The sequence below is a fragment of the Scyliorhinus canicula genome, chromosome 4, assembly GCF_902713615.1.
Source record: "Scyliorhinus canicula chromosome 4, sScyCan1.1, whole genome shotgun sequence".
Taxonomy (NCBI): Eukaryota; Metazoa; Chordata; class Chondrichthyes; order Carcharhiniformes; family Scyliorhinidae; genus Scyliorhinus; species Scyliorhinus canicula.
The window spans coordinates 172,157,792-172,182,436 of NC_052149.1; the positions used below are offsets into that span (position 1 = coordinate 172,157,792).

Below are 24,645 nucleotides of genomic sequence, written 5' to 3' on the forward strand. Positions count from 1 at the left end.
AAGTTTATCGGGAGCAGATGGGAATGTGGAATTCAAAATGCAAAGAGATTAGCGATGATCTTAGTGAATGGCGGAGCAGGATCGAAGGGCCGAATGGCCTACTTCTACTCCTTTTTTATATGTTCGTATGTGATGCAGGTAACGTGCCAACGTGGTACTGTCTGCTGATGAGCACAATTACAGTGAAAAGACATCACTAATAACACTGTGCCATGGGTGCATGCCCCAGCAGAGCCCCAAAATCCCTAGAGCTGGTCTGCACTACTTATCGCCTGAACCTCTTAAAGGAGAGGTGCATCGGGGCTGGACAAGGTGGTGGTAGTTGTTCTATAACAGACTCTGACCTGAGTCAGAATGGGCTCAAAGGTTTTCAAACTGGAAGCCTTCGTGGAGATGGTGAAAAGGAAAACAGAAGTTCTGTATACACAGGGGGAATAGGGTGACCGTCCAGACACATAGTCAGAAGGGAGTAGGATAGATTGCTGTGTAGGTTAAATCCAGGAGTCCAGCCCTGAGGATCTGGAAGTAGAGGTACAAGACATTCAATGACCTCACAGTCACACAAGTATTGAAAGTCAGGAGGATATGGGTGTGATCTCGCCAAAACAAAACAGAGTCTGTTGTGTAGAGCTGGGAACGACACCGCTATCTAATGGCATTCTGGGTTTTTTTCGAGTCTCAGTGGGGAACACCCCAACGAGGTCGCACTAAGTCACATTTCCTGTACTGAGGAGCTCCACTCGTCAAGGCAGGAAGAGATTAGGGAGATATTTTTAAATGGCGGCCGAAGCCTCAACCTCTACCGATGCAACCCTCGGACCACCCCAACACCCCAACCCGTCTGTTGGGAGGTCCTTGAGGCCCCCTACCCAACCTCATAGGGGCAGGACACCTGGGGGGCCAATCCTGCTGAGGGCAAAATGCCACCTGAGCACCTTGGCACTGCCAGCCTGGCAGTGCCAGGCAGGCACCCGGGTGGCACTGCTGGGGTGTCCAGGTGGCACTGCCCAGGTATCAGGCTGGCACCTGGGCTCTCCTGTCAATTGTCAGTGCCCTTGCTGCTAATTGCCAGACGGCTAATCTAGACTTCCATCCATGCTAAGGTGGCACATCCAAAGTTGGACCTTCTAAGCCCAGGACTATTTGGAATTGTCCTCCAAGGACGTTTGCAGTCTCCCCCACTGATGGTAGGCAGCACTCCATCAGAAATGCCACAAACACTGGGTAAAACTGTGTAGGAGCACTGGGACAGGCAAAGGCGCAAGGAAGACAAGCACTAAGTGAATGCACAAAAGTAGCCAGTTAACATTTGTAAGCAACGTGGACTGGTTTGATTTGGAATGGATAATTTGCCTTGGCTTTTATTTTTGCATTGTGGCTAAGCAGACCCCATTGATGGTTAGTAATAGAGGGAAAGTAAGGTGTGAGATTGTTGGCGAGCGGGGATTGGGATGCAGTTACTGGTACTGGTATCTCACTCAGATGAAATTTTCACAGACAGCAGGACAGAAAGGATTGTCCAAGCTGCTTCCTCCCTCCTTCTTTCCCCTCATTCTCGGTATGCTTCTGCTCTTGGGTTGTTCACTATATAGGTCGATTAGCTATGCTAAATTGCCCCTTAGTGTCCAAAAGGTTAGGTGAGGTTACAGGGTTATGGGAATAGGTGTGGGCTTAAGTAGGATGCTTTCCAAGGGCCGGTGCAGACTTGATGGACTGAATGGCCTCCTTCTGCGCTGTAAATTCTATGATTCTAACCCTTTCATTCCCAGGAATCAGTCGAGTGAACCTTCTCTTCATTACTTCTAATGCAATTATATCCTTTCTGAAAGAAGGAGACCAAAACTGCTTACACTATTTCAGATGAGGTCTCACCAAAACTCTGCCGAGTGAGAACAAAGCTTCCCTACTTTTATATCTTTAGCAATAAACAACAGCATTCCATTTACCTTTCTAATCAATTGCCTTACTTGAATACTAGCTTTATGCAATTCAGTGCAAAGAACAAATGGTTTGTGTAGAATCCTTGAAGTTAGGGCAAAGTCTTTCAGCATGTGCCGCACCACTCCTTGTCGACTGCAGAAAGCACCAAACACTTGTGGAAGTGAATCAACCGGCATCTAATATGAAGCTGATTAGACAATCCCTTTAAATGACATTGGTGGGTGTTCTTCCTGTTCCTGAATGGGTGCTCAGCAATTTACTATTAAGAAACTGCATTAGCTGAAATGTTGAGCTTCAAAATGGTAGTTGTTGCTTCATATTAGAGTGCAACATTGTGATCTGCCTGCTCTGCATACTTCCACTGGGTGTTTACCGTGAGTCCACAACTCGTCCAGCAGTCTGCGTGTGCCTCAGGCCCCATTTTTGACCTCAAGCGGCTCCTATAATGCACAGGCTTTGCACCAATCACACCAGGTGGATTCTGGAAGTTACCACTGAATCCTCAAAACTGGTTTGTTCTCATTGTTGTGCTTGAAATTCTTAACTTTTAATTGCTCATTGGTTATCTGATTTCATTTTGAACTGGATAGTCATAGATGTATTCAGCTATGACTGGAAAGTCCCTTCAATTAAAATAACACAGAATCAAAAAAAGCCACAAACGCAACAATTAATTGTCATCTTAATTTGTCCCCAAGGAGATCACATGCTGATGTCCGGACATGCAAATACATTGGGAATGATGTGCTATTTTGTTTCCAGATGTTTCCTCCGCATCATGAAGTGGGGAAAGGGAGGTCTTTTTCCTGTATTTTCCTCAACCACAAATCAGTTTTCTTTCCTCTTGTTTTGAACAGTGCAAAATATGTACTGGCCATATGGATTTGTTTTTGCATTAAATAAAGCAACTTCCCCCTCTAATCTCCATTGCAGCAGGTAATGTTTTACTTCAGAATCAAAGCATGTTATGTCAACAGATAGTCTTTGTGACAAGCGGATTGTTGTGCTGACCACCGTTAGAGGCAGAGCCATCTATAGCACAACCAAATGCCATTAATCATTGCATCGTAAAATGATCTGAAAAGATTCATCATTTAAACACAGGTCGTCTGGCATTTCAACATAGAAAGGCGGTGCTTGCTTATTGCAACTGTGGGTCCTGTTTCTCATATGGAAATGAATGGAATGCGAGAAGCACCGACCAAGTGGTTCTTGTGGGTTACAAGACAGTCTGCAGCGTCTGAATCAGACCTGAATGAGTACCACTGGGGAGTTTACTAGCTTAAGAATACTATGACTAAAGCACAAAGATTACCGGCTGTAGTAGCCAATTAACCATCTATCTGGCCTCATGCATTTTATCTTTATTTTTCCCCCATTTAGTTAAGTAACCAGTCATCCAGACCTATCCTTTAATCAAGCTAGGGATCCCAACCACAAATCAGCGATCTACATGTGTTTCTACTCTGTATTTGCCAGTGATTTTACTTATGTACAGAGGCATTATCTGTATTCACTTTGTTGTCCCATAGAGGTGAATTAGTTCCGAATTTATGTGAAGGCATGGGTTTACCTACTTACCTAATATCTCTCTGGCAAATAAGGGTAGAAGTCACGTGAAATTCCTAAACTGTGAAATGAACAAATAGGAACAATTTAAAATAAAACGGGCTCCTCTTGAAACGTTGTTCCAAGAATGGCGTTTCATGAACATGAGAAATAGGAGCAGAAATAAGCCATTCAGCCCCGCAAGCCTACTCCACCTTTCAACATGATTATGGCTGATCGGTTTGTGTTGAGTTCCACATTCCGCATCTACCCCTGATAATCATTGACTCCCTTGCCGAACGAGAATCTATCAACGTCCCCCTTATCAATATTCAATGGCATCACCTTCACGACCTTCTGAAGCAGAGGGTTCCAACAACGCACAACCCTCTGCGTAAAAAGATTTCTCCTCATCTCTGTCCTAAAACGTCGACCCCTAATTTTATAACAGTGCCCCCCTAGTTCTGGACTCACACACAAGAGGAAACATCCTTTCAGCGTCCACCTTGTCAATACCATTGAGGATCTTATATATACTTCAGTCAAGACACCCCTCACTCTCCTAAGCTCTAGTGGAAACAAGCCCAACCTTTCCAACCTATCTCCATAAGACAACCCACTTATCATCATAGACTTGTACAGTGCAGAAAAGGCCCTTCGGCCCATCGAGTCTGTGCCGACAATAACTACCCCATATCTCGCGCCAATCCCACTGAGCAGCACGTGTCCCTTATCCTTGAATGTGATGGTGTTTCAAGTGCTCATGCAAATGCTTTTTAAAGGTTGTGAGGTTTCCAGCCTCCATTACCTTCCCAGGCAATGCATTCCAGATTCTCACCACCCTCTGAATGAAAAAATATTTTCTCAAATCCCCTCGGAATCTCTTGCCTCTCACCCTAAAACTATGCCCCCTTGTGATTGACCCCTCAACCAAGAGGAACAGCTGCTTCTGTTTGCATTGTCCAAACCTCTCATAACCTTGTACACCTCAATCATATTCTCCCTCAGCCTTCTCTGCTCTAAAGAAAACAATCCAAGCCTATCCAGTCCCTCTGTATGCTCCATCCCAGCCAACATCCTGGTGAATCTTCTCTGTACCCCCTCCAGTGCAATCACCTTCTTATAATGAGCTGACCAGAACTGCACACAGTACTCCAGCTGTGGCCCAACCAATGTTCTGTACAGCTCCAACATAACCTCCTTCCTCTTATGTTCTATGCCACGGCTGATAATGGCCAGTGTCCTTAACTACCTGATTCACCTGCTCTGCCACTTTCAGAGCTCCATGAACAAGTACCCCAAGATCCATCTGTTTCTCTGAGCTTCCAAGTGTCCTGCCATTCATGACATACTCCCCTGTCCTGTTCCTTCTTCCAAAGTGCATCACCTCACACATATCAGGGTTAAATACTAACTGCCACTTCTCTACCCATCTGACTACCCATCTATATCTTCCTGTAACCTATGACCCTCATTCCATGGATCAACCTAGTAAACGCCTGCCGAACAGCCTCCAATGCATTTGCATTCTTCCTTAGATAAGAAGATCAAAACTGCATGCATTATTCGAGCTGCGGTCTCACTAATGCCCTGCATAACTGAAGCATAACATCCTCACTTTTATGTTCAATTCCACTTGTGATCTTAGAGAATGTTCTGATGTCCAAAATAATCCTTAGTTTCCAGGCATACCTGGTTGTGACTGTTGGCAAACTACTCTTGGAATTTAATTCTGAATAATTTAACCTGTAACTTGCAGAATGTATATAGATTTAAAAGAGGTCTGCACTGGGATGTTAAGTGTCCAGTGTGGGGTGGGCAGTGGGGTCCTTAGGTGCCCATTTAGATACTTATACTCTGAAATTCCAACTGCAAGCAAGAAAGCGAAATCAAGCACATTTTGGGGGGTAGAGCGAAACGAGCCACAGTAGTTAAACTTTTCTCTTCTATTATCATTCACATCTTTCACAAAATGTCACAAAATAATTACCATTTGTTGCTAGTTAAAAGGATATTTTCAGGCAGCAATTATAAAAGTGATGCTAGTTGTTGTGATTATCTGATTACATTTGATATATGCTTAACTCTCGGCAAAACAAACCCTCAGCAATTTATTTCAAAATCAATATTTTGGTAAATGCTTAGTTCTTTTGATGTATTCTTTCATTATAAATTGAATTCAGATTCAGTTGACCACAAAGAGTGTTTTCATTGTTTCGCAACCATCAGGATTGTCCCCAGCTGTTTTTTTTTTGTTGGTAGGCTCCACCCCTTCCATGACTGTACCTCACACATTATCCATGAAGCAAAGTTTCTGTGTAAGGACTGGTAGATATAGTATACTCACAGAAAGCAGAAATATGATTTCCAACTGAAAGCATACAGATTTGTGCAGGAGCATAGTGGCATGACAGAAATTACATTCTATGTGTGGCAGTAGAATTCTGAATGACAACTTACTCCAGGTAACTGTCAATAGTTACCCTCTCTCTTAATGCCAGCAAAACTAAAGAGCTGGTCATCGACTTCAGGAAGCATAGTACTGTACACACCCCTGTCAGCATCAACGGAGCTGAGGTAGAGATGGTGAGCAGCTTCAAATTCCTAGGGGTGCACATCACCAAAAATCTATCCTGGTCCACTCATGTCGACGCTATCACCAAGAAAGCACAACAGCGCCTTTACTTCCTCAGGAAACTAAGGAAATTTGGCATGTCCACATTAACCCTTACCAACTTTTACAGATGCACTATAGAGAGCATCCTCTCGGGCTGCGTCACAGCCTGGTATGGCAACTGCTCGGCCCAGGACCGCAAGGAACTTCAGAGAGTCGTGAATACCGCCCAGTCCATCACACGAACCTGCCTCCCATCCATCGATTCCATCTACACCTCCCGCTGCCGGGGGAAAGCAGGCAGCATAATCAAGGATCCCTCCCACCCGGCTTACTCACTTTTCCAACTTCTTCCATCGGGCAGGAGATTCAGAAGTCTGAGAACACGGACGAACAGACTCAAAAACAGCTTCTTCCCCACTGTCACCAGACTCCTAAACGACCCTTTTATGGACTGTTCTCATTAATACTACACCCTGTCTGCTTCATCCGATGCCAATGCTTATGTAGTTACATTGTATATATTGTGTAGCCCTATTATGTATTCTCATGTACTTTCTTGAATTCTGTTCAATTCCCTTTCTTCCAATGTACTGAATGATCTGTTGAGCTGCTTGCAGAAAAATACTTTTCACTGTACCTCGGTACACGTGACAATAAACAAATCCAATCCAATCCAATCCAATAGCGAACATACAAATTGCCTTTATTTAGGTTTAAGACATTAGTTTTACGCCTACACTTCTCATCCTCAAACTGAATGTTATGATCACTGTTGCTTCAGGGCTCCTTTGCTATGAGGTCATTAATTAATCCTGTTTCATTGCACAATACCGGTTCTAAAATAGCCTGTTCCCTGGTTGGCACGTGAACATACTGATCTAAGAAATTATTCCAATACACTGTACAAACTCAGTTATCCTGAGTTAACGCACATCAGACAATTTAAACGTTAAAGCTTCCACGATTTATGACAGACACATGGGATTTTTATCAGTGAGCAGTCAACAAAGGAGCAAGACCCTACTCAAGAATTCCTGTGGCAGCAGAAAAAAACCTCATATTTAATTAAATATTAAAGATAATGGGTGGATGTTTCAACTTCAGCACGGCTGTAATATAGGGGCTGGTTTAGCACAGTGGGTTAAATAGCTGGCTTATAAAGCAGACCAAGGCCATCCGTGTGGGTTCCTTTCCCGTACCAGCCTTCCCGAACAGGCGCTGGAATATGGCGACTAGTAACTTCATTTGAAGTCTACTTGTGACAATAAGCGATTGTCATTTTCATATGAGCAGTGCTGAATCAGTTGACTGCCACAAATTGAATGATTTTTTTTTCACTGACTTCAATTGGAATGAAAACAGGGTGGGATATATAATGGGTGGCCAGTCAACTCCTATCCAGTTTACACCTCTGTTGAAGTTGAAAATTTTGGTGACAAATAATGTAATTTTCTCCAAAAAGCACATAAAATAATTTCCTCTAAACTTCCTTCTTTCAAGTTACATTATTTGGGCAGAGTGGAAGCAACCCCATCGTGCATCTGCTTGGGTTTTAGTTGATGTGGAGTGTAAGGCATGGACGTTTGGTGACAGGGGATGAGGAGGTGCTCTGATCCCCACCATTGGTATCCCTCAATTTTATGAACAAAACATTTCAGCAAAATACAATAGTTCAAGAGATGTATTTGGTAAACCATAGGGGATGTAAAATAGAGAATAAATAATGTTTTTCCTCCTCGCAGACGGTTTTAACTCATTGGAAAATGTACAATATTTTGTATCCTTCTGATTGAAATAGAAGTGTGGTTTTGGTGAACAATCCTGCAGCTGTTATATTAGTGATTAAAAGATTACTTCATTCACGAACCAAATCGGTGTAGAAGAAATTCATAACATATTCAGGAATTATTTTCATTTAACATTAGTCTGTGTCCACTCTCACCTTGCCTAATAGTGTTCATTTGAGCTGCGTAGGGCAAGAGGGGTGCAGAGTGCATATGGAGAGAAGGCGAATCGAATGCTAGCACACCAGCTGCGGAGGCAGGTTGTGCCCAGGGAAACATTGAAGATACGGACTGGGGCAGGGATGTGGTGTTGGAGCCGGGAAAGATTACAAGGTATTACAAGGAATTGTACGGGGTACACCCAGAGTGGAGAAGAGGGGGACATGGGACGGTTTTTAGACGAGCTGGAGTTTCCTCAGCTGGAGGAAGTAAAGAGGCAGGCGCAGGAGGAGCGCCTGAGCTTAAGGGAGGTACTGGATAGTATAAAGGGAATGAAGTTGGGGCCGGATGGATATCGGTGGAATTTTATCAAGATTTCACGAAGACCTGGTATCACATCTCTTGGGGGCGTTTAATGACGTGCTACAGAAGGGGGAGCTATCGGAGACGTTGACCCTGAAAAAGGTGGAATGTGGGTCTGTTGAATACAGATGTGAAAGTGATGGCTAAGTTGTTGGCAGGAAGGATGGAGGGTTGCGTCCTGGGGTTGTTGCGGAGGACTAAACAGGCTTCGTAAAAGGCAGACAGCTCTCGAGCAATATCAGGGGTGGGATCCCTGCAACCAGGCCACGCCAAACCGACGCCGGCACGCGATTCTCCACGGAGTGGAGAATTGGCACCATTGGTGCAGGCGCGTTTGCCATGACGCCGGTCATGAGCCACTGTACGCGGCCGGGCTGTCAATTCTGCGGCCTGGATGGGCCAAGCGGCTGCTCTAAAAAGGCAGAGTCCCGCCGGCACTATGCACACCTGGTCGCAGCCGGCGGGAACTCTGCGCGCAGGGTTGGGGGGCGGCCTGTAAGGGGGGGTTGGGGCGTGGGGGGCTCCGGCCCCGGGGAGGGACCTCTGGGTCTGGCCCGCGATCGGCGCCCACCAATCGGCGGGCCGGCCTCTCGCTCCCCAGGCCTATTTTCTTCCACGCCGGCCCCTGAACTCCCGCGCCATGTTGCGCTGGGGCCAGCGCGTTAAGGGAGGCCACTGCGCATGCGTGGGGTGGCGCCGGCACCACTGCGCATGCGCCGATCCCGCGCGAATATGTCCTTCTCCACCTACCAAATTATGGGACATGCCTTCTAAATTACAAACCTTGGTCCCACAGTGACAAATATGGGTGGGCTCAAGAGAAAGGCAACTCATATTTGTTAGGTTCTGAGTATTTTAACAATTATCCCAGATAACTCAAACTGTCTTCACAGCATAATGAAGATTTAATTTTTACTGCTGTAATACTTACCAAGCATTTGGACCTCTTGCGTAATTCCATAAATGTCAATCAATGCCCATAGAGGTCCTGAAACATTAATTCCACACTGGAAAAGAACAGGATCTTCATCGTTCACATTGTAAAATACTCGTCCATGTCTGTCCACCCAGAAAGCGAGGACATTGTCCTTCAGAGCAAATCTTTCAGGCAACGCTTTGGCCCAGTAACCAGGCCTGGTTACCAAGTCAGGGCATGCATACTTTGGGATGTCTGCAGAGCTCATCAGCGAGGGATCGTGACTTGTAAAACCAAACCTTAAAGCACCACTCCATCCGTGAAGTACCACTGATAACCGTAATCGCACCTTTTCATAAAGCTGAACTGCACGATTGCTGAAGGTTACACCATTACAGAAACTGTTTTTCCGGGTGGCCTTTCTGAAATGCGAGTCAAGACGGACATTTTTTCCTTTGGCCTGTGAATGAAATCTAGGAGGTTCAGCGATGTTTGGATGTGTTCTCCGTTCATGACCGTTAGGTGGTACTGTGTAATACTGTCGAGCAGATCCAGAGCGGGCCTGGTGAGTTGCATCTGTAAGGTTAAAATTGAATGGCATTAGAAAGGCCGTAAGATTTTACTTCAATATAATTAGTCTATTCATTCTTTCCTGCAAGTTAATTGTTTATCGGTAATGACTTCTATAAACCTGAACATTATAACTGGTTTTACTTTAGAGTTAATACATGTGACATACATTTCATACTGCGAGGTACTCATTTGTTTCCCACTCCTTTTCCCCATGTTACTTCAACTCCACAATACCTTCACCAATCCTCCTCCAGCAGAATTGTAAAATGAACTATCTCAATGAATATCAGCGCTACTCTGCAACTACCCTGCAGGTACTATAACTCAAGTTTGAAGATGTAGGTAAGATCAGCTTCCATAAAAAATGAACTGTTCTTCCTTTAAGCTGGTTTGGTGGCAATAGCTAAAAGCTGGCGAGCTTGGCCAATACAGGCCGCTAGCTCCTCTGAATACTTAACTGTTTCAGCACTCAGTTCCACAACCTCTTGATTAATAGTCAACACTGGATCTACAAGCTCATCTCACTGAATAGTACTGTTCAGAAAGAGCTATTCTCTTAGTTAAACATTGTTTTTGCAGATTGTTTTTGGCTCAGAAGGAAGAGATTTCTATCTATGGTGACTACTGCAGTGGACATGTGTGTGGTGATATCATGGTTGTGTTGTAATTCTCACACTGACCACTAGGAGTCTCATTAGTATATAAGTGAATGTTGGGGTCAGGTGACCTCAGACGGACTGGAGGGCTGGAAGAGAGAGGTTGCTTGTGCACGATCATACTGTTACCAAACTGTTGTTTTCGATATAGTTGAACAACAGTTAATGTTAATAAATCGTTTATAGCTTTAGCTCCAAGTATTCTTGTAATATAAATCAGGCCATCTGACAAGAACATTACAATGTTAATGATATTAACAAATCAAGCTCGCACTTGGAATTGCCAAGGCATCAACCACCTGAATGGCTTAGGCACTTGAACATTAAACGTTTTCATGAAGAAAAATTCTTGCGCCAATCACACCTCTATTGAAAAATCATATTTCACTTTGTTAACAGTCTCAGTGAAAATCATATCCAATCATTTATTTATGTTCTTTCTATAGTTTCACTTTGCAAAGCTATATGACAGTGGAAAGATTTGAAAATGTTGGATATATGAGGAATTGTGTGACAAGATTGGGAATGCTCACAAAGCACATTGCTCAAACCTTTTTTGATTGACACTTTTATGACTTGTGCGGCTGCTTACAGGTGTATTTTCAGAATTATTAAAAGTACAAAGTATAAAAATCTTTTCAAAATAGTCTATCAGAGCTTCCACATTGCTAACACAGCTCTGTGCCTCAAATGTTCTTCTAGCCTTGTTGTTGGCCCTTTTTAAGGATGACGACTATCATCCAGAAGTGGGAAAGAGAGCGTCACTTTGGAAGAAAATGATTGAGATAATGGGAGGGCTGGGTTTTGGTGCAGGTTGGGTGATTCTGAATACACCACAGATTACAGAAAAAGGGAGCATCATCAGCTTTGAAACAAAACTAAAAATTAACCTTTGGAGACAGAAGCCAGCTAAGAAAATGGAATAGAATGGCTGATCCTAATCTGAGCAAATTTTAGCATTCTCGTCCAAATTACCTTGTATAATCAGTGTTTATTTAGGTGACCCTATTCATGACAAAGGAACTGATTTCTAAAATATAAGACAGTAGCCAGACACGTGTTGTACTCCAAGCATATCAATTCACAGTAATTTCTTATTACTTTCAATCTCCCTTGTTCTAACCTCCACATGTGCGTGGTTTAGAAGACAATATAGTGAGATAACACAAGATAAAATGATTCCTTGTGCACTTTTCAAGAATCAAATCAATATGGCCTGCTAACAAAAATCTAAAAACAGTAGATGCTGCAAGTCAAAGGGTAAAAACTAAAAAAATGAGAAATACTCAGCAAGTCAGCATCTGTGAGGAAAACTAGGCCAATAAGCTGACATGGAAGGTCTAAGACCTTCTTACTCAGGACTGGTCAAAAGCTTCAACAAGTGACCAACATGATAAGCAGAACTTCATGCAAGGAAAGCAGTATTTAAATGGATACTTTGCTCCAAGTGCTCAGATCAGAGTAATGTGTGAGCTAGGTGGATATGTTTGCGCAAAGCAGACCACCAAAGGAGGTTTCCATCTTCAAACACCTCACATCCTGTGAGGAGAAGTCCATGCAGCCTGTGGGGAAGCATTCTGGTATTTCAGTGGAATATATTGAGGTCAATATCATATTGTTGGTCCCAGCTTAGTGCCTGAACACCTAATTTGCTGCCCTGCCATCTTGGTGAGGCCTCACGGCTTTCACCCTCTCATATGACCCTGAATCTTGCCCATCCTTAGCTTTTATCCTTCTTTCCTTAAGTGCTCCAGCAATGGAAGGCACAGGAGGAGGAACATAATGATAATTGGAAGCACAATGCATACTCCACTATTGCCTTGTCAACAATGATGTTGATGAGCAAAATAAAGAGAATGATGAAGAAGAGGAAGATAATGGCAAGTACAAAGCACAGATAGACAGAACTGCAGACAAATGAGTGTAGATGTGAGTCCTCATTCAGTTGATGACTAAGATGCCTTGTTGCCCCTTTAATGAAAAAACTCCTCTTACACATACCCCTCAGTAATATTCTCAGTTGAACTGCCCTGCCTGCATTGTCAATGATGCATGGAGGGATATCTAGTGGGCTAAATCCTCTTTAAATGCCTGTTGACTCTCCTTTGCTCCATCCTGCGTGCTATCTCCTCCATAATGACTTACAAGGGTATTATTCCCAAAGGTAGTCCATACTGCTTCACAAAAAACCTTCGCTTGCAGCGTGGGGTAAATCTGCCAGTTGTTTAACCCCATCAGAAGCAGTCAGAAAGTCCAGGTGTGTCCACATATTTTTTTTTTAAATGAAGCAAAAGCGTTTCCCAAATTTAGAAGTTGCGAATAACCTTCTTCAGGCTCAAAAGCTCCTCACTTCTACCTGTCTCATTGAGGACAGACTCAAATTCACAATCGTAGAATTTACATAGAATCAGAGAATTTACAGTACAGAAGGAGGCCATTCGGCCCAGCGAGTCTACTCTGGCCCTCGGAAAGAAAACCCTACTTATGCCCACGCCTCCACCCCATCCACGTAACCCCACCTAACCTTTTTGACACCAAGGAGCAATTTAGTATGGCCAATCCACATAACGGGCACATCTTTGGACTGTGGGAGGAAACCGGAGCACCCGGAAGAAACCCACGGAGACATGGGGAGAAAGTGCAAACTCCACACAGACAGTAATCTGAGGCCGGAATTGAACCTCGTCCCTGGCGCTGTGAGGCATTAGTGCTAACTACTGTGCCTGATCCTGGTAAGGGCTGTTCCTTATAAGTCTCAGTCTAAGTTACCACAGATGTATTACAACAGTAAACACAGGAAATCTGGAGTTGCAGCACTGTTGACCATTTATTTAAGAGTATTAAGGACAATGTTCCTTCTAATTTCTGTGTGCTATGCATTAAGAACAAAAGAAACAGGAGCAGAGTAGGTTATTCAATCTCTCAATCCTGCTCCACCATTCAATAAAATCATGGCTCCTCTGATCATGACCGCAACTCCATTTTCATGTCTGTGCCCCATAATCCTTGACTCGCTATATAGATCAAAACATCTGTCTGACTTAGTCTCGGAGATATTCAATGACCCAGCTTTCATTGCTCTTTGCCATAGCTGACTTGTGCACTGTGCAATCTCTATACGATTGCAGTATGGCGGTGTATGCATGCACCTTAAAGGGAACGTTGCTGTGCATGGTCTGTTTGTCCCTACACTGCCCTATCCTATTTGCCACTTATCTGCATAGTCTAGGAGTAGCAATTATCCGGTAGCTCTGTGACACAGGACTCTGTGCTCTATGGACTGTTTCCGGGGACCCACACCGAGACAGATATCAACTGCTGCTGGAAGGTCATCAACTCGGTGAAAGACGCTCTTTGGTCTGCCCGAAACTTGCTGATCTTCCAGTGCAAAGAACTGTCCTCGACCGAGTGTTGCAGACTGGCACATTCCAAGGTCCAGGACTACGTGCTGAGGGAAGCACTCAAACTTGGGGCAGCTGCCGCCAAGGCGCAATGGGGAAAGACCACAGTGTAAGGTCTTACCAGCAAATGTACACCGAGGGGTTGGTAACAGTGTAAAACCCCTCGGTCCAGAGTTCTTTTTTTCCATTACCAGAATGTATGTATGAAAGAAACAAAGTAATGTAAATATTGAAAAAAGAACTGTAACTTATAATAGGATACGTGTGCAACGTTATCCCAATGGAATCGACGACAAATGAATGTAACTGAGATGGAAATGTACAGTCAAGGTATTTTGAAATGTTCTGTAAAGATTAAGATAAATTTTATGAATAAAGTATATTTTTTGGAAAAAAAAAAAAAAATTATCCGGTAGATTGTGGTTAAGGGTCAGAACATGCCAGTCAATTCAGGGCAGGTGATTTAAAGGTGGAAAACTGTCAGAAGCAGTTTCTCTTCAATTCCCCTGCCATAAACGTTTATGGGGGGGGGGGGGGGGGCGCGGCATGGTGACGCAGTGGTTAGCACAGTTGTCTCATGGCACCGAGTACCCAGGTTCGATCGCGGCACTGGATCACTGTCTGTGTGGAGTTTGCACATTCTTCCCATGCCTGCGTGGCTCTCACCCCACAACCCAAAGATGTGCAGAGTAGGTGGATTGGACATGCTAAATTGCCCCTTAATTGGAAGAAAAATTAAATGGGGACTCACTAGAGATATGTCGCAAAAGGTGGGGAAATTCACCTTTAATGTATTTATTTCTAGAATGGAGGTTATTTTGCAATTCAACCCCAGGTGGCACTGTACCCCACAAATGACATTTATAGCAAGTTAATAATGTAAAGAAAAATGATCAATTTTATGATGTCAACTGTAAGACATTATAAAATTTATGAAAAAGGGTCCATCTTCCCAAATACTGCAGCATTCCCCATTTTTACTACAGGCAAGATTAAGAAGTCATTTCCAGGCTGTGGAGCTGTCACGTTGGTGAAAAAAGCTATAACTCACTGTCCCTGGCAAGAGAATCTCCAAATGCAATTGCCCATTTATTGCATGTGGTACATTAGTCTATTGGATAACAATAAACCGCTACTGTTTATGACGTTGATCCAACCAAACTAATTGCTGGTAGCAGGCAACTGTTTGGAGTGGGCAATGCTTATAACAGAGCTTCTTTGAAGGAACAGATTTCATTTCTAAAACCCCACATCAAAGAGGTTTATACCACAAATAACAACTTTCTTCCTACTACTCAGCCTTGTTCATTCTATGTTACTAAAAGTATGGACTGGAATTCTCCCTGGTGGATTTCCCAGTGGAGTGACGTGGCTTCAATGGGAAATCCCATTGACAAGCAGCAGGAGAGACTCCCACCATCAGCGAAGGGCCGCCAGTGGAAAACACACGGCTAAGGCACCGGAGAATCCAGTCCACATTCTTTGTAAGTTGGTACACGGAATGTGCTATTAGGTTGGAAAATAAGGTAATGAGAGATATAATTGAAATGGCATTTTTAAAAATCCTAGTGCATGTCCAGGCAACATTTTGACTTGCAAATCAACCATTAGTTAGGTGGACCAAGCCCATTAAATGTGAAAGTGATGTTAGCATTGTATACAATGTTATTAATACTACATGTTTATCAGCTTTGCACACCTCATTGAAGTCAGGCTTGTATAACAATATTCAAGATAAGGGATGATGTGGAGATGCCGGTGTTGGACTGGGGTGAGCACAGTAAGAAGTCTTACAACACCAGGTTAAAGTTCAACAGGTTTGTTTCAAACACTGGCTTTCGGAGCACTGCTCCTTCCTCACCTGATGTTGTAAGACTTCTTACTGTGCCCAAGATAAAGGACACAACTTCCGGCCACACTGCGCCGGAAAAGCAGCTCGCTGCGGTGCAGCGTGGCCGGTGAAAGCCAGGAAACCCCGCTCCTGGGATCTACCCGACTCGCCATGCAAGATTCAACGCAATATTGCGAGGAGTTGCAAAGGGAATCGCGCCCACATTCGGCGGGATCACTTTATAGCAAATCTGCATATTAGAGCAAGGTAGGAAGCCTTACTCAAATGTGTAGATTCCCAAGGTACCTGAAACTTTGGGATCCAATCCATTCACCTTGGGGACCTCGGGCGAACGACATTTGGCACTGGCCCCCACAAACGGAGACCAGACAGAACGGCACTTGTGGGGGTCTCCAAGGGGATCGGAGGTCCCCAGCTGCATGCCCTTTGGGAAAGGCTAGTGCCTTGGCACTGCTGATGCCACCTGGGTACCCTGGCAGTGCCAGCCTGGCACCCTGGAAGTGCCACCTGGGTGCCAGATTGGCATTGCCAAGCTGGCATTTTGTTTGTACGATAGGGCTGGGGTTGCCCATCATGGGTGTTGCAGGGTTCCATAGTCCTTTCCATGTTGATTTTTGGCGGGGGCGGGGAGGTCAGGGATTGTTTGGGGGGCCTCGGAGATCGGGATGCCATTTTTAAATGGCATCCCGATCTCTCGCTGCAACAGGAAGCTCCCTGTTGTAAAGATGGGACTATGTGCGGCCTCGGCCATGAGTTCCTCATTTGGGCCTCTTATTCAACCCGAGTTGCCGCGAAACACGTGGCTAAACGCACTCGCTAGGGGATTTTGTTCCCTTTTGGGAAGATTGTGCCCAAGGTTATTATCATCTGTAAGTTAACTCCACTACATCAGTGCATCATTTTGTACGACTGAAGTATTTTTCTAACCAAGTGTTAGAATCTCCTCAGAGTTGCTGACATCCATTGGTGGAACAAAACAACTGACAAATTCTCATGACATATTAAGAGAAAAATTCCCCAACCTAATTAAGAATTGAGCATTCATAATGCTTATTTATGGGTTGCAGACATGACTAAGCATTGCTATGGCCACGAGAGTCTCTGTTTTAAGCAGATCTAATGTTAAAAGTTATTGAAGGAGATGTAGACTGAGCTGGTTCTTCCATTTTTATTAGAATGTGGCCTGCAGCTAATTTACTGATCCCTCTGGAGTATAGAGAAAGCAAGAATAGCTTTATTACCTGTATTTCAAATGTTTTGATCTTTTGAAACAACCAGCTTTTCACGTAGGAGTATGGACACATGTATGTATAACAAATGTATAACCGGATTACAGGAGAACTTGTGCATCTATTCCTAAATAAATGGCCCTGCGAAAATGGACACGACTATTATTTGGTACTAACTCCTCCATCACATTAAGTGATCAATTTTCTATTCGTAATAGATAAAAGGATTTTTCTAAAACCAGAGAAATGTGAAATGACCATCACAAAAGAATAAATTAAATGATGCCTACTCAGCTTCTTCTTATAATGATCGCAAATATCATTAACAATTTGTTTAGTTTTGAAGTGCTGGCTAAGTCCTATATATTAATATATACGTGTTAACACTGGGGGTCAGTTAGCTTAGTTGGCTGGACTGCTAGTTTGTGATGCCAACAATGCAGGTTCAATTCCCGTACCAGGTGAGGTTATTCATGAAGGCCCCACCTTCTCAACCTTGCCTCTCGCCTGAGGTGTGGTGATCCTCAGGTTAAATCACCACCAGTCAGCTCTCCCCCTCAAAGGGAAGAGCAGCCTCTGGGACTGTGGCTACATTTAATTTCCCCTGTTAACATCTTCAATTATGCATTCTTCTATATGAAATGGATTGCTAAATGAAATTTCCCTATCTGAAACATTTTGAGTCATTTTCTTCCATTCGTACATTATGATAGATCTGTCAATTTAATTGCAAACAAACTATTCAATTCTGTAAAATGACTAATTTCCAATATGCTCAAAAGCCTTTTTGGGTTTGGTATTCTGGGAATCCATGGGTCAGCATGGCCATATTAACCCAAACAATAAATCATGTTGCTATGAGCAAAGTTAGCAGCATGTACACAAACAACGCTTGGCTTGCACAGACTCCAGCTGAGAATCTGCAACATTTGAACAGAATTATCTTAGACTGATTAAAAGAGCAGTTCCATTCAAGTGGTAAGCCACTATATAGAACACAAATGCATTGTAATTGAGTTGGGAAGCTAACAGTGTCATCACCAGACCCTTTACTAAAAGCAACTGTTTTTAAAATTTTTTTGATAAACAATTTTATTGAGACATTTTAGCATTGTAAACAACAACAATATAAAACGTGTGGAAAGAACAATCAATGCAGTGCAAGAAAACCAGCTCCCCTCCTACAAGGACCAGCCTAACTACCTATGTTACCCTCCCCCCCCCCTCCCCTGCAGATGATTAATTTTCCGCGAAGAAGTCGACAAACGGTTGCCACCTCCGGGCGAACACTGACAGTCACCCTCTCAGAGCGAACTTAATTCTCTCCAGACCGAGAAAGCTCGTCATATCCAATAGCCACGATTCCGCCTTCGGTGATTTTCAGTCCCTCCATGCCAGCAGAATGCGTCGCCGGGCTACCAGGGAAACAAAGGCCAAAACGTCAGCCTCGCTCTCCTTCTGGACTCCCGGGTCCTCTGAAACCCCAGAAATAGCCACCTCTGGACTCATCACCACCCTTGTTTTCAGAACCGGGACATAACGTCCGCGAATCCCTGCCAGTACCCCCTGAGTCTTGGACATGCCCAGAGCATGTGGACACGGTTCACCAGTCCTCTGCGCACTTGTCCTCCAATCCAAAAAATTTAATCATCTGGGCCACTGTCATGTGAGCCCGGTGGACAACCTTGAATTGAATCAGGCTGAGCCTAGCGCATGGTGCGGTCGAGTTTACCCTACTCAACGTCTCCGCCCATAAGCCCTCTTCCATCTCACCCCCGAGCTCCTCTTCCCACTTAAGCTTCAGCTCCTTGGTCTGCGTCGCCTCTGCTCCCATAAGTTCTTTATATATATCCGAGACCCTCCCCTCTCCAACCCATCTACTGAACACTACCCTGTCCTGGATCCCCCTAAGTGGCAGGCGTGGGAAGGATGGAATCTGTCTGCGTAGAAAGTCTCACACCTGCAATACCTGAACTCATTCCCTCTCGCCAGCCCAAATTTCTCCTCTAGCGCCCTCATGCTCGGGAAGCTCCCTTTCAAGAACAGATCCCCCATCCTCTCAATCCCAGCCCTCCGTCATGTTCGGAACCCACCGTCCATATTCCCCGGGGCAAACCGCTGATTGTCGCAGATTGGGGATCAAACCGATGCTCTCACTTCCCCCACGTGCCTTCTCCATTGGCTCCAGATCCGCACGGTCGCCACCACTATAGGGTGGTGGAGTACTGTGCCGGCGGGAGCGGCAGGGGCGCCATAACCAGGGCTGCCAAGCTGGTGCCCCTGCACAAAGCGGCCTCCATTCACCCCCGAACCGACCCCGCATCCACCATCCACTTCCTTATCATAGCTATGTTGGCTGCCCAGTAGTAGTTATTAAAGTTTGGCACTGCCAGCCCCCCTTCCCCTCAATTCCTCTCGAGCATCAATCTCGGCACCCGCGGGGACTTTCCCGCCCACACAAATCCCATAATCATTTTATTGACCTTATTGAAAAAAGACCGCGGAATGAAAATGGGGAGACACTGGAAGACGAACATGAATCTCGGGAGGATCGTCATTTTAACCGTCTGCACTCTCCCCACTAGTGTTAGTGGGAGCGCATCCCACCTCCGGAACTCAACCCTCATTTGCTCCACCAACAAGATAAGTTCAACTTGTGCAGCCGGCCCCAGTCCCGCGCCACCTGTATTGTTAGTACCTAGAACTGTCCCGTACTAGCCTGAACGGCAGCCCCCTCATCCGACCCTCCTGGCCCCTCGCCTGGACTACAAACAACTCACTCTTTGCCATGTTCAGTTTGTACCCCAAGAACTGGCCGAATTCCTTCAGGATTCCCATGATTTCATCCATCCCAGCCACTGGATCCGTGATGTATAAGAGCAGGTCGTCGGTGTACAATGAAACTCTGTGTTCCACCCCCCCCCCCCCCCCCCCCCCTCTCCCCCCACTGTACCAGCCCCTTCCAACCCCTAGAAGCTCTCAGGGAAATTGCCAGCGGCTCTATCGCTAGCACAAACAGCAGTGGGGATAAGAGACACCCATGCCTTGTCCCTCGGAACAGTCTAAAACAGTCAGATGTCACCCTATTCGTCCTTACACTCGCCTCCGGAGCCTGGTACAACAGTCTGACCCAGTCGATAAAGCCCACCCCGAACCCAAATTGTCCCAACACCTCCCATAAATAGTCCCACTCAACCCGGTCGAAAGCCTTCTCGGCATCCATTGCCACAACTACCTCTACCTCCCTACTCTCCGGGGGCATCATGATCACATTCAGCAGCCTTCTTAGGTTGGCCACTAGCTGCCTGCCCTTGACGAACCCGGTTTGATCTTCCATAATGTCGTCTGGCACACAGTCCTCAATCCTAGCCGCCAAGAGCTTAGATAGTATTTCAGCATCTACGTTGAGCAGAGAGATCGGCCTATAGGACCCACATGCTTCCGGGTCTTTGTCCTGTTTCAATATCAGGGAGATGGTGGCCTGTGACATTGTCGGGGGTAGCACCTCTCTGTCTCTTGCCTCATAGAAAACCCTAACCAGCACCGGCCCCACTATCTCGGAGAACTTTTATAAAACTCCACCGGATACCCATCCGGCCCCAGGGCTTTACCTGATTGCATGGTCCTCAAACCCCCCAATATTTCTTCAGTCCTGATCGGGGCCCTGTCACTGTCTGTGCGGAGTCTGCACATCCTCCCCGTGTGTGCGTGGGTTTCCTCCGGGTGCTCCAGTTTCCTCCCACAGTCCAAAGATGTGCAGGTTAGGTGGATTGGCCATGATAAATTGCCCTTAGTGTCCAAAATTGCCCTTAGTGTTGGGTGGGGTTACTGGGTTATGGGTATAGGCTGGAGGTATTGACCTTGGGTAGGGTGCTCTTTCCAAGAGCCGGTGCAGACTCGATGGGCCGAATGGCCTCCTTCTGCACTGTAAATTCTATGAAACCCATCTACCAATCCCCTGCCCACTTTTGGGAAGGTCAGGCCATCCAGAAAGCGCCTCATCCCCTCCGGCCCCGGAGGGGGTTCCGAGGTGTAAAGCTTACTATAGAAGTCCCTGAACACCTTGTTCTGCCCTGCCGGATCCCCTACCAAGTTTCCTTCCCCGTCGACTACCTTCCCTATTTCCCTGGCCGCCTCCCTCTTCCTCAGTTGCTGTGCCAGCATTCTACTGGCTTTCTCCCCGTTCTCATAAATCGCACCGCTCACCTTCCAAAGCTGCTCCACAGCCTTACCTGTGGACAACACCCCAAACTCAGTCTGTAGCCTTCATTGTTCCTTTAATAGCTCTGCCCTCGGGGTCTCCACATATCTCCTGTCTATCTGTAAAATCTCCTTTACCAGTCGGTCCGTTTCTGCCCTGTCCGTCCTGTCCCTATGTCTCTAATTGAAATCAACTCCCCTCTCACCACTGCCTTCAGCGCTTCCCAAAGCACCGCAGCTGAGACTTCCCCTGTGTCATGGACCTGCAGGTAGTTTTACCTACATTTCCTCGCCCTCTCACACACCGCCTCGTCCGCCAACAAACCGACCTCCAGCTTCCATTGAGGGCGCTGAAATCTTTCCTTGCAGATCGACCCAGTGTGGGGCACGGTGCGAAATAGCAATCGCTGAATATTCTACGTCTGTCACCCCCGCCAGCAAATCCCTGCTCATGATGCAAAAATCATTTCGGGAATGCACCTTATGAACATGTGAATAGAACGAAAACTCCCTCCCCGTCTGCCGACTATCCCTCCATGGATCAGGCCCCCCCCCGCCCCATTTGGTCCATAAACCCCCTCAAGTTCTTTTGCCATTGCCTGCATCTTACCCGTTTTTGAACATGACCGGTCTAGGCAGGGGTCAAGGACTGTGTTAAAATCCCCTCCCATAATCAGCCTGTGCGAGTCCAGGTCAGGTATCTTCCCAAGCAGTCTCTTAATAAAATCCACATCATCCCAGTTTGGGGCATATACATTGACCAAAACTACCCTCATCCCCTCAAGCTTGCCACTCACCATGACAAATCTGCCTCTCCCATCCGAGTTTGTGCTGCCCACATCGAATTGCACCGTTTGTTGACCAAAATCGCGACCCCCCTGGTTTTAGTGTCCAGCCCTGAGTGGAAGACCTGGCTAATCCAGCCCTTCCTCAATCTGGCCTGGTCAGCTACTTTCAGATGGGTCTCCTGGAGCATTATTACGTCAGCCTTCAGCGCCCTCAGATGCGCGAACACAGGTGCCCTCTATACCGGCCCGTTTAACCCTCTAACGTTCCAGATGATCAGCCTGGTTGAGGGGCACCGTGCCCCCCCTCGCCGATGAACCATCTCCTTCCTTGGGGCTGCCCCCAGCCCATGAGTCGCGCTTTCCCTGGCCCGCCTCCTGGCAGCCCCTAGGGGCTGGTTTAGCACACTGGGCTAAATCGTTGGCTTTTAAAGCAGACCAAAGCAGGCCAGCAGCACGGTTCAATTCCCGTACCAGCCTCCCCGAACAGGCGCTGGAATGTGGCGACTAGGGGCTTTTCACAATAACTTCACTGAAGCCTACTTGTGACAATAAGCGATTTTCATTTCATTCATTTTCATTTCATTTCACCTCCAACCTCCTCCATGTTCCTGAACCCAAGTCCTTCCCTTGTCAGCAGATCATCTACCCCCCATTCCCTCCCCCCCCCCGAGCAACAACACCCTGTAACCTAACCCCTGCCATAAACTAGCTGTATAGACACCCCCCACCTGGCTTCCGTAGACCAGCTCACCCAGCTAGCCTGGTGACTCTTGACTCCGGCGCCAACAAGTCTCCCACCTATTGTTCCCTCTGACCCATCCCCCCTGCCCATCAACACCACTTCCCCAAACCAGCCATCCTTGCGCAATTGCTCTGAAAAGAAAAAAAACAAGAAACAAAGAAAACCCCGACACTAGTGCAAATCGAATAAAACAAAATAGGAGGCACTTCCAACCACCCCGATCCGAACACAAAAAGCCCCCAGCACCAAATACCTTAGCTACCCTCTTTTTCCAGTGAAAACTCGAATACAGGAGAGAAAAAAAGGGGAAAAAACACAACACAAGAAAAACGTGTCAGCGTTGCTTAGTGTCTTTTTAACACAAGTCCAAAAAGTCCTCAGTTCAGCACCAGAGCTTCTCTCTTGGCGAATCCATCGCATCCTTGGGTCCCTCAAAGTAATGGTGCCGTCCCTCGTGCATGACCCACAGGTGTGCCAGGTACAGCAGCCCAAACTTCACCTGCTTCTTAAACAGAATCTCTTTGACTTGCCTGTAGCCTGCCCTCCTTCTGGCCACCTCCACGCTCAGGTCCTGGTAGATGTACAAGACGCTGTTTTCCAATGTCAGCTCCACATGCGCTTGGTCCACCCGCTCCTTGTCCAGGAACCTGACCTCCATCGCTCGGGGGGGCGGGTGGGGGGGGGGGCGCTCGCGGCTGCCTCGCCAGTGCTCTGTGCGCCCTGTGCTCTACCTCCATCTGGCGAGGGAAGACATCATCCCCCAACAACTTCTGGAACATGTCTGCCACATACGCTGTGGCATCCTCTCCCTCAGCCCCTTCCGGGAGACCAACGATTCTCAAATTCTGCCGAGACCTATTTTCCAGGTCCTCCACCTTTTCCAGGAGCCTTTTTTGTTGTGCCTTCAGCCTCTCCATCTCCGCCTCCACCACCATTTGGTGACCCTCCTGCTCCTCCAGTGCCTTTTCCAGCTTCTGTATCAACGATCCTGGGCATCTAGCCTATGCTCCAGGCGCTCGATAGATTTCTGAATCGGGTCTAACCTGTCCCATTTCAACGCGGTAAATCTCTCTTGGATGACCTTCAGCAGATGCTCCATCGTTGGCTGGGCTGTCTGCCCCGGGGTCCGGACATCGGCCATATTATCCTCAGCAACAGCTTCTACACTGCCCTTGTTTTCCCACTTCTTCAGCTGTTTGCGATTCTTTCTGCTTCTTAATTCCAAACACCTATATCTGGAGTTAGTGCCTGAGTGCCTATGCCTTCAGATCCAGAGCTCAAAAGTACAAAAAAGCCAGGGAAAAAGGTCCAAAAGTCCGACTGGATCGACAGCCACCAAATGTGCGACTTACTCCTCCATAGGAGTAAGCATGGATTTAGTAAGGGGAGGTCGTGCCTGACAAACCTGTTAGAGTTCTTTGAAGAGATAACAAATAGGTTAGACCAAGGAGAGCCAATGGATGTTATCTATCTTGACTTCCAAAAGGCCTTTGACAAGGTGCCTCACGGGAGACTGCTGAGTAAAATAAGGGCCCATGGTATTCGAGGCAAGGTACTAACATGGATTGACGATTGGCTGTCAGACAGAAGGCAGAGAGTTGGGATAAAAGGTTCTTTTTCGGAATGGCAACCGGTGACAAGTGGTGTCCCGCAGGGTTCAGTGTTGGGGCCACAGCTGTTCTCTTTATATATTAACGATCTAGATGACGGGACTGGGGGCATTCTGGCCAAGTTTGCCGATGATACAAAGATAGGTGGAGGGGCAGGTAGTATTGAGGAGGTGGGGAGGCTGCAGAAAGATTTAGACAGTTTAGGAGAATGGTCCAAGAAGTGGCTGATGAAATTCAACGTGGGCAAGTGCGAGGTCTTGCACTTT

At 46.1% G+C, this 24,645-nt stretch overlaps 1 protein-coding gene across 3 annotated transcripts in view; it reads right to left on the minus strand.

The window, feature by feature from the left end:
* The window catches only part of neurl1b (neuralized E3 ubiquitin protein ligase 1B), a 597,680-nt gene that overhangs the window by 33,206 nt on the left and 539,829 nt on the right, over positions 1-24,645 (minus strand). For all 3 annotated transcript variants that reach the window (XM_038795546.1, XM_038795544.1, XM_038795545.1), the window contains exon 2: positions 9,344-9,904. In XM_038795546.1, the coding sequence (XP_038651474.1) occupies positions 9,344-9,904 (561 nt within the window). The remainder of the gene's footprint in view (positions 1-9,343; positions 9,905-24,645) is intronic.